The 11,127-nt window shown below is 31.7% G+C and overlaps 1 protein-coding gene across 1 annotated transcript in view; it reads left to right on the top strand.

The window, feature by feature from the left end:
- Positions 1–3,862: 3,862 nt before the first annotated feature.
- The window catches only part of Phum_PHUM509230 (serine/threonine-protein kinase MARK2, putative), a gene marked incomplete at both ends in the record, with an annotated part of 14,617 nt that continues 7,352 nt past the window's right edge, over positions 3,863–11,127 (top strand). The window contains 10 exons of the mRNA XM_002430991.1: positions 3,863–3,895; positions 4,098–4,250; positions 4,349–4,402; positions 4,763–5,005; positions 5,109–5,244; positions 5,707–6,027; positions 6,501–6,613; positions 6,764–6,977; positions 8,305–8,490; positions 8,623–8,788. Coding sequence (XP_002431036.1) covers positions 3,863–3,895; positions 4,098–4,250; positions 4,349–4,402; positions 4,763–5,005; positions 5,109–5,244; positions 5,707–6,027; positions 6,501–6,613; positions 6,764–6,977; positions 8,305–8,490; positions 8,623–8,788 — 1,619 coding nt within the window. The remainder of the gene's footprint in view (positions 3,896–4,097; positions 4,251–4,348; positions 4,403–4,762; positions 5,006–5,108; positions 5,245–5,706; positions 6,028–6,500; positions 6,614–6,763; positions 6,978–8,304; positions 8,491–8,622; positions 8,789–11,127) is intronic.

Here is an 11,127-nt window from a genome sequence, read left to right as displayed (position 1 = left end):
TTATTATTATTATTTTTTTAAATGCCAAAAGGTAAATTTGTAAATGGTAGAATTTTTCATTCGTCAAAATGATGACGATGACGATGATGATGATGATGTTGTTGTTGTTGTTGTTCATTAAAAATTGATTAGAAGATGCCGCAACATAATAGAAATTAACTTTGGGGATTTTTTTTTTTTTTTTTTTTTTTTTTTTTTTTTTTTTTTTTAGAAATTTGACGATTTCGCAATGTATTATTATTATTATTATTATTATTAATAATATTTTTTTGTATTGTCTTTTTTTTTGACAATGAAAAATGGAAAAATGTACGAATTAATTTATCATCACTTTGCAAAAATGTATTTAATGGAGACAAGTTTGTGTGTGTGTTTCTGTGATGGGGAAAGTTGGATGAAAGTTTTTTTTTTTTTTTTTTTTTTTTGTAATAACATTAATTAGCAATCAAGAGACTATTATCTTACGTAGTTGATTTTGCAATTGGGCGAATTTAGAAATCAAAAGAGAGAGAGAGAGAGAGAAAATCACGCACGTGTGACATGGCATTATGCATGGTTAAGGAAAACAATGCCATTTAAAAGAGACTTGAGTAATTATATTTTTTCCATTTAAAACTCATGCGGAAAACATACATATATATTGAGGTGCCAGGTTAATTCTAAATAAAGACAACAACAAAAAACTATTTTGTTTTGGGTCGGTTTGAGGTATGGAGGAGGAGGGGGAGGAGGAGGAAGAGGTGAAAGAAAAATTTGGTATATGTGCGTACCGTAATAGGGGCAAAGGTGATAAAACGTGTAGCGGAAGAGGAAAAAAAAAAAACGAATTGAGATTATGCGTGATGGTAAAATTTACAAATCATTTTCCTTTCTTGGAAAAAAAAAAAAAAAAAAAACGGAATATTACGCATATAAACGCACGCACACGCACGCATGCACGCATTCATACGTACACACGCACTTATATAAAATTGTACTTTTTTCGTCATCGTCATCATCGTCATCGTCGTCAGTGACCTGGTGTGCATTCATTGTTGATTTTCATTCCTTTCCCCCCAACCTCCCCTCCTACCTGCTCCTCTCATCTTATTTGTTCTTCTATCCTCTTGATTTTGTTCAAAGACCGTGACTTGTTGTTGTTGTTGTTCTCACGGTAAAAATCCTCAATGGTTTCAAGAAAAAAAAAAAAAAAAAAAAAAAAAAAAAAGAAAAAAACCGTATCTTGGTTGCGTTAATTAGAATGGGGGGGAGGGGGGAAGTTTAGGTATTAGTTTAATTACGAAGAATGATACGATGATAATAATAATAATAAAATTAATCGATAATTATTATTATTATTATTACGAGGCGTGATCGATCGTGTGTGCGAGGATGTGAACGCGTTTTCTTTCTTTGTGTGTTGGTTTATTAATATTGTTTATCTATCGACTTGTAAAATTTTCTTTCTTTCTTTTTTTTTTTTTTTTTTTTTTTTTTTTTTAATATCCATTCTGTAGTTTATTTTCTTGTCTTTGGAAAAGAGTAGAAAAAATAAAAATTGAACTTTTTAATCCTTCCCTAAGAGATTTCGTTTGGCAAACAATAACTTTTGAACTTTCAATCGATTCCTTCCTTTTTCCTTTTTCCCTTTTTCCCTTTTTTTTAACCACTACTTTTAACTCACGACTTTTTGATGATACACTTTGAAGTTTCTTTCTTTTTTTTTTGGGGGGGGGGAGGGAGAGGGAGGGGAAACATCGTAGGAAACTTAAATTAAAATTTTTTTTACAGGTTTTCCACTCGATTATGTCTTTCTTCTACGTGATGGCTGTTTGTGGAAGTGTGTGTGTGTGTGTGTGTGCGTGCGCGTGTAATTACATAAGTAACTAGGTTGGCATCCCGTTAAAATTAAATTTATTCGTTTTTGAAATGATTTAAACGACAGAATGAGTTTCTTAAAGTGAAAAAAAAAAAATGAAGGTTCGCGAGGACTCGGCTGTTAATCCTTCGTAGAGTTTATAATTAATTGTATTCTCTCGCCATCATCATGTTTTTGTAATTAATTTTTTTTTTTTTTTTTTTTAAACATTCAGGTCAAAACTACTATTTATTTTAAATAAAAAAAAAAAAAAAAAACGTGGATTCGTTCGTTGTCTTTCTCTATATCATCATTCGTCCCCTTGTCTCTATCTCTCTCTCTCTCTCTCTTTCTCTTTTTCTTCCCCCCCTCAAAATTGAATAAAAATAATTTTTAATGGAAAATTGCGTGTGTGTGCGAATCACATGTTCGATTAAGTAACGATTTTTTTTTTTTTTAAATTTAAAATTTACGGTTTTTTGATCACCCGAGTATTTATTTTAAAGTACTTGAAAGTTCACAAACTATAAATAAATAAATAAATAAATAAATATTAATAATAATGATAAAAAAAGAAAGGAAAGTTACCGTGAAAAAGGTAGAAGGGAAAATTTAATTACATAAGTTTTTATTTATTTTTTATTTATTTTACCTGACGTTTAAATTTAATTTTTTTTTTGATGAAAGCTTTTTGGAAATTTTAAAAAAATAAGAAGAAGCAGAAGAAATATACCCTCCTGGGGAGGGGGAGGCGAGGGGGAAGGGAAAAAAGGAAAACTGTCTTTCAATAGCAAGCCAAGATATTTATTATATGAATATGTTTGAAGTCGTGAAGCTCCACCAAAAAAAAAAAAAAAAAAAAAAAGAAAATTCGAAATCAAAAATGAAAATTTGATGTTTAAATATTAGAAACATTCTGATGATGAATCGATTCAATGTAAAAAAAAAAAAAAAAAATAAGATTTAAAAAAACAAACGACAAACAAACAAACAAACAACAAAACAAACAAAAAACAAAACAAACGAAAAAAGTTTCTTTTAGGTTAATAGTTTAACTATAATAACAGGTTCTCACACATATTCAGGATTGTTCCATTTAAAACATTTAACGTTCGTTAAATATCCGCCTCCTCTCTCTCCTCTCTCTCCCTCCCTCCCTCCTTCCCTTCCGGTCTTTGTCCCCTTTCGAAAGAAGAAAAAAAATTTTTTCTTTATGAACTTTTATCATTATTATTGTTATTGTTATTATTTTTGTTGAAGCGTCCTTTTAAATTATACAAAATTGTTTTTTTTTTTTTTTTTTTTTTTTTTGTACATTTTGCATTTTAAAACGAGTTTTCCGATTTTCCGAGTTTGAATGATTCGCGTTGAGATTTGTTTTATTATTATCGAGAAATAAGCTTAGAATGGAAAAATTTTTTAATCGAGTTTTTTTTTTTATATTAAAAAGTTTAAATTTAAGCCTTTCAAAAAGAAATTAAAAATTTATGATGATTGTTTTTAATAATGATGAGTTTTTAATATTATTATTATTATTATTATTATTATTTCGTCAGAGTTACACGTGCAAGTAATTAAATTAACGTGTGGAATAGGTACGGAATAAATGCTGCATAAACACGATTGCCAACTTAAAAAAAAAAAAACAAAATTTACTCGTCATTATTTTAATAATCGGGGAAACGCAAGGCGGCAATGACAAAAAAATGGGAAAAATCGATCGATGGCGGGAAATTTTCTTTTTTTTTTTGAGAGAGAGTGAGAGAGAGTGTGTGTGTGTGTATGTGCGTGTGCGTTCGTTGGTTGTCTCTCTTTCTTTCTCTCGCGACGACCTCACAACCTCTCGGTTTTTTTTAGCTTTTTTCGCGGATGAAATTATATAAAAATTTTAAAATTCAGGAAGGAAATCAATACTTGAAAAAAATTTTTTTTTTTTTTTTTTTTCGGTTCGTTTTTGTTCTAAATTCGCAAGGCCGACATTTTTAAAATACTATGTGTAATAATGTTAATTAATAAGATTATAAAATGGTGCATGCACACGCATCTATATTGATACATGTATGCACACATACACATTTTGTGCGTGTGTGCGTGTGTGTGGGAAGTAGGGAAGGATTATAATAATAATAATAAAATTGTTGTCTATCTCGCGTGATACGCCGAACATTAATGCAAAATATAAACTATTTTCATAATTAAATAATGGATTCATTTATATGATTAAAAAAATTTTTTTTTTTTTTTTTTTTTTTTCCTCCAGGCGAACGAAACATCCTCCAGCGGTCGAGTTTCTTCATCCAGGAGTCGCACATCTGACGAGCCCCACATAGGCAAATATAAACTGCTCAAAACTATCGGCAAGGGAAACTTTGCCAAAGTGAAACTCGCCAAACATGTGCCCACAGGAAAAGAAGTGAGTTTTTCTTTTTTTTTTCGTACGACTAGGTATATATATATATTTTTATTGATTCCCTTTTTTAATAACTCGATTGTTGTTTTGTTTGTTTCCAGGTAGCAATCAAAATTATAGACAAGACGCAGCTAAATCCAGTGAGTTTACAAAAGGTAAAGTTTCCGTAAAATTGTTTTTTTTTTTTTAAATAAATATTAAATAAATTTTTATTTTAATTGCGTGGGAAAAACTAAGAAATTCATTATTATTATCACTATTTATAAACAAACAAAAAAAAAAAGGAAAATAATAATAATTGTAATAATAATAAGGGGGTCATGAGCTGCGGTGCATGAAGGAGTATTTATTATTCATGCAAATTATTCTTATAATCTAATAATTTTACAGGTTTCTTAATTAACTAGTTTCGAAAAGAAAAAAAAAAGTATCAATGATAATAATGATGATAATAAGGGAGTAATAATTTTACGAATATTTAATTAATATATATATATATATTTGTTATTTTTCAGTTATTTAGGGAAGTTAGAATAATGAAGATGCTAGATCATCCAAACATTGTTAAACTATTTCAAGTAATTGAAACGGAAAAAACGCTTTATTTAGTTATGGAATATGCGAGCGGGGGTGAGGTTTTCGATTATTTGGTCATGCACGGTCGAATGAAGGAAAAAGAAGCGAGAGCAAAGTTCCGACAAATTGTATCAGCCGTTCAGTATTGTCATCAAAAGAAAATCATTCATAGAGATTTAAAGGTTTGTGAATTTATTTATTTTATTTATTTATTATTCGTGTGTCATTTTGTATACAGGCACGTGTATTATTATTATTATTATTATTATTTTTTTTTTTTCACAGGCTGAAAATCTACTTTTAGACAGTGAAATGAATATAAAAATAGCCGATTTTGGATTCAGTAATGAATTTACTCCTGGTAATAAATTAGATACGTTTTGTGGAAGTCCACCTTATGCAGCGCCCGAATTATTCCAAGGTTTGTTTTTTTTCTAATTTCTTTTCGTTCCCCCGCCCCGCCCCGCCCCGCCCCCTCACCCTCGGTTGGTATCGTGCAAACTAATTACGCTGATACCATCAACGACCGTGAAACTATCAAAACTTATCAAATTATCATCTTTGATTAATTTTAAATTTTATCTCACCTTCAAAAAAACAACAACAACAACAACAACAATAGTCGAGTCTTGTAAAAAAAAAAAAAATTTATTTTATTTTTCAAGTCGTTTCAGATTTCTCCGCCCCCGCCCCCTCTCTCGCCCCGTCCCCTCTCTCGCCTCGCCCCCTACTTTTCATCATGTTTATGGTACTTGAAAGAAATTTAAAAGAAAAGTTTGCCAAGAATTTTCCTTTTTTTTCCGCCCCCCGCCCCCCCCGCTCCCCCCCAGTACTCATCGTGCGAATCATGTTAATCAAATGTTTCACGTTTTGTTATTTCCAGGTAAAAAATACGATGGACCCGAAGTCGACGTCTGGTCCTTAGGTGTTATTTTATACACGTTAGTGAGTGGTTCCTTACCTTTCGACGGTTCAACGTTACGAGAACTGAGGGAAAGGGTGTTGAGAGGAAAATACCGGATACCGTTTTACATGTCGTCCGACTGTGAAAACCTACTTAAAAAGTTTTTAGTTTTGAATCCCGCTCGAAGAGCTTCGTTAGAAAGTATAATGAAAGATAAATGGATGAATGTGGGCTACGAGGAAGACGAGCTTAAACCTTACGTAGAACCGGAACCAGATTTTAAAGACCATAAAAGGATAGGTACGTGTTGTTCTCGTGGATTGTCGGTGGTGGGTATTTAAAAAAAAAAAAAAAAAAAATTTTTGTTTTCCCCCCCCGCCGCAGTCATCTAGAAGATTGATTGAATTGTGTTGTTTTAGTTTTACGGTAGGGTTTGTTAACGCATCCTATACTTTTCCCTTACCTACCCTTAGAATAACATTAGAAAAAAAAAAAATAGTTTCGGTGTGATTTATTAGTTACCCTCCACCACCACCACCACCACCACCTCCCCATTCATTTCAAAGTTTGTTTTTTATATTGAATTAAGGATATAGATTAGCATTGATATGAAGTAAATTTTAATTGTGCACAATTACACGTAAAATGAAATGAAATTGCTTGCACTACCCCTAGATAGATAGATAGATGGGTTATGTTCTCCAGTAAAGTCTGCTTTTGATGTTGTGAATTTATTTAATTAACGGATTATCCGCTACTCTCCATTGTTCCAGAAGCCCTCATAGGAATGGGGTACAGCAGAGGCGAAATAGAAGATAGTTTATCTCAGTTTAAATACGATGATGTATTCGCGACATATTTGCTATTGGGAAGGAAAAACACTGACGTGAGTCTCGTTAAATTTATTATTATTATTATTACGTTATTTAAACAAAATGTCGAAATTTTGTTTGTTTGTTTGTTTGTTTGTTGTTTCGAGTAATAAATTAAAATTTTATTTTTTTTCTACGTCTCCTGCGTCTTTGTCTTCCGACAGCCGGAAAGTGACGGATCTCGATCGGGTAGTTCGCTGTCATGTAACATACCCGCAGCAACGCCGGCTGGGAACGCCCAATCTCCGCTTCACGGACACCGAGGTGTTCATCGTTCCATTTCGGCGACAAATCCGAAACCCAATAGAAGGGCATCTTCTGGCGGTGAGACCTTGCGTGAGGTCCAGCCGGGTGCGGCGCCCGCGACGGCTGGAGGGGGTGGGCCACCAACACTTGAATTTTACTGTCTTTTTACTGTTTTTGCTGTTAAATGTGCATACGCAGATCCATTTTTTTTTTTTTTTTTATACCTTTTCCTTCGGTAGCCATTACTCATCACTCGAGATGCGTTCGTTGCGAACGCAAAAAACGTAAAAAAAAAAATCGTAGGCTTATTGTAGGTTTAATAACAAATTTTTTTTTTTTTTTTTTTTTTATATTATCGTATAACGATAAGATTTTGTAAAGTGTGATATCATATCACTGACTAAAAGCAATTTTTTTTGTAAATTAATAAACACCAAATCACATGCAAAAACAAATTTATAATTACCAAAAAAAAAAAAAAAAAAAAAAAAAAAGGCCCAAAAGGACACCAGGATGACAGTTAAATTCCCAAGGGGGGTACCCAAAAAAAAAAAAAAAAAAAAAATTTTTCTTTTTTTTTTTTTAAGGCTTTTTTTTCGGGCAAACGTTGTTCTTTTTTAAAAGAAAATTTTAACTGCCTTTTTATTTTATTATTATTTTTTTTTTTCACTAAAAAGGGGGGGGTTTACCAGGTTTTTTTTTTTTTTTTTTTTTTTTTTCTGGTTGTGAATTTCGAACACTAAAACGATTAACGACAATGAAACAATTCGTTAATTAAATAATTAATAATAATTTTAATAATAGTAGTAGTAAACACTCCTAATAATAATCGGATTAATTTTTTTTATATTACTAAATACAATGGGACAATAACAACGTACTTACGAATATTTTTAATGGTGGACTGACGAATTCGTTAACAAAAAGATGAATTTTTTTTTCGTGCGCGAAAACAGTTACAGTTTTGATTTTTTTAAATGACGAAAAATATTTATTTGACTTAATAGACGAGGTTCACGTCTCTGTTTATTAAATGCTTTTTTTTTTTTTTTTTTTTTTTTTTTTTATTATTTTTTTTGGGGGAGCTAAACGAAGGGTGGATAATAACTAATATTTTAGTAAGCCGGTATCTTGGCAGGGCGCTTCAAGGGCCTCCAGTTATATAAATAAATTTTTTCAGTTAATGAGTTGGACTGCGTTGCCAACGTGAAAGAAATAAAAAAAATTTTTTTTTTGTTTGTTTGTTTGTTTTGGAGGCCCAAGAATGCCAAGAGCAGTGCTTAAAATAACCCATTCACTGCTTACGAGGTATCCTCCTGCCACAGAGGTTGTTCCATTGTCTTTTTTCGTTTTTTTTTTTTTTTTTTTTTTTTTTTTTTTTTGATACTCGTTAAGTGAGTACGTTTTTGCGTAAATGAAGGAAAATAATAATAATGATAATAATAATTTATTTTAGGAGGAGCACCGGCAACTCCTTCGAACGCAACGAATCATAACCACACGACGGCAAGCAATTTCAAACGGCAAAACACGGTAGATTCGGCTACCATAAAGGAAAACACTGCGAGAATCAATTCGAGCGGGGGTGGAGCGTCGAGACCGACCGCAGCCAAAAATTCAGTCAATATAACATCCCTTGATTCGAGTACGTGATGATGATGAAGAAGAGGGAGCACTGGTCTGCCCTCTCTCTCTCCCCCCTCCCCCTCCCCCCTTCCCCCAAGCGTTGGTTTTTTCTTTTTATTTACATTTACCCTTTGTGTCCTTTGTTATTCAGGTGCAAGTCCTGGTAAGCCGCGCGGCGTCACTAAATCAAATACCATGACTGGTAATAGGAATCTATCGTCGGGTGGATCCGTCGGGCGGCGTAGTACTATTAGTTACGAAGCGAAATCATCTTCTAACGAAAAGACAAACATAACCGGAGATTTAGGTACACCAAGGTATGCAGAAATTCCCTTACGTCTTTCTTTCTCCCTGCCTTTTGTGTGTATTACAAATCGTTTATTTCAGGCTTGCACACGTTAGCGGGGTTTTTCATACTATTAAATTTTAGGCTATTTCTTTTTTTTTTTTTTTTTCTTTCTATCGTGTGAGTTGTTTGAAAAATCAAAATCATTTTCTAAAATGATAATAATAATAATAATAAAGTGCGAGTAAATTTTTTCCCGCGCTTTTACAATTTTTAAAATGATGATGCTTAGTAAAAAAAAAAAAAAAAAAAAAAAAAAAGTTTTTATTGTACGGTTACTACTAGCTGACGAGGAGCGACAGGTTAAAACATGAATTTAATATGAGGAATAATAATAATAATAATTTTCACACGTTAATATGAAGGGGAGCGTGATCGGGGAGTGGGAAGGGTGGGGGGGAGATGCGCGCGAGTAAAATCATTCGAGTTATTTTTGCATTTAATGAAAAAATTTTAGTTGCTTTTTTTTTTTCTTTTGTGGTTCAATAATGGTAATATTTTAAGGGGTTGTTACGGCACTGCAAATATGCTTTTAAAATTATGACGTCATGATGACGACGACGATGATGATGATGATGATGAAAGGAAAAAACAAAATTTTCTTTTTTTTTTTTTAATTGTAACCAAATTAAATTGAATTTTTTTTTTTTTTTTTTTCCTGTTGATTTTGTATTTGAATGCTCTGTGATGAAGGTAATGGTGATTTGTCTTAAGTAAATAAACATTTAATTTTTACTAACGACGGGTAATAACAAAAAGTAAAAAACAAAAAAAAAATAGTAGAAATAATAGTAATAATAATAATAATAATAATATTAACGGTATGATAATATTAATGAGAAAGTACTAATTTTCGTTTTTTTTTTTGTCTTGTGTTATTATTATTAACCATAAGTTAAGTTTCGTAACATTTAAAATGTGTTTAATGCGTGTGCGTGTATGTGTGTGTAACAGTGCGGCATTGGGAACTAATGAGAATTTGGCCGGTGGAAGGGTCAACAAGGGTCACATCAAATCCGCATCTATTTCCACATCGACAGCCGGCGGCAATCGTCAAGATCACCCCGCCCTTGGCCTTGATACCTCTTTCGATCCTCTCCGGCAAAGGTAGTATTTTCTAAATGCATGTTGAGTTTTCTATCTCTTTCTATCTCTCTCTTTCTCTTTCTCTCTCTTTCTCTGTCTTTATCTCTGTTGCATGCCGGTGCCTGTGAATGGGAATAAAATTAAAATTTTGTCTTTTCTCCGTAGTCATTTTTGCACTTTTGAAGTTTGATGATAGTCGTTCGTAAATATCCGAATTAAACGCCATGAATGTTCCTTGTTGTTTTCAAACAACTTCTCCCAAAGGGGGGTGGGGAGAGGGAGGGAGGGAGGAGGGGGGAAGAAATCAATTCTTAAGTAAAGGGATTTTTTTTTCAATTACAAAATGGCATCCATACCTTCTGTATAAAAGAAAAAAAAAGAGTAGATGGAGTGATTAAAAATTTAAACGCTCGAAGTAAATATATACACATTAGTGTGCAAAGCTTTATAAATTTATTTATTTTATAATGGGGGGATGGTGGGGGGTGGGGTGGTTTGAGAGGAGTTGGAGAAAGATGGAGAATAAGGAGAAGGCAAAGACGCATAATACGCCATACGTTTAGATTAATTCTAAAACGGTCAGGAAAATTTATGCGAAATAAATATTTAGGAGAAAATAGCTGCCGATTTTTTTTTTTTTTTTTTAAATAAAATTTCGGCTTTAAATTTTTCCGACAAAATTTTTCAAATTTTTCTCTCTCTCTCTCTCTCTCTCTTTATCCCCTCGCCCCCCATTCTCACCATCACCTGCATATAACTATTCTTCTTTTTTCTATTTCCTGTCGTCAATTTTTATTTAATTTAATTTTTTTTTTTTTTTTTTTTAGAATAGCAAAGTTTCGTACGAGAATTGTTTTTTATTTATTTATTGATTTATTTATTTATTTGTACATAAATATTTATGTACAAATAAAAGTAATTTTTAGGTTTATTAATTAGTTTATTTAATTTTTGTTATAAATGGTTGAATTTTATTTATTTATTTATACTTTTTGTTCTCGCATTAGTTAAATTGAAAAATTTGTTATTTGTGACGTAATTGCTCGATTGTTGAATAATTATTTGTACCACGTGGTAAAAAATTAATAATAATAATAATAATAATTGCGAAAGGTTACGAAGGTTATCATTTATTTATTTATTTATTTTTAGGTTTTGAATAAAAAAAAAAAAAAAAAAACGTGGCCTTCATATCGCTTTAGTTTTTTTTTTTTTTTTTTTTTT

Source organism: Pediculus humanus, genomic scaffold, assembly GCF_000006295.1.
Source record: "Pediculus humanus corporis 1103172108279 genomic scaffold, whole genome shotgun sequence".
NCBI lineage: Eukaryota > Metazoa > Arthropoda > Insecta > Psocodea > Pediculidae > Pediculus > Pediculus humanus.
Note: the sequence above shows the minus strand (reverse complement) of the source record. Positions and strands in the feature narration are given on the sequence as shown.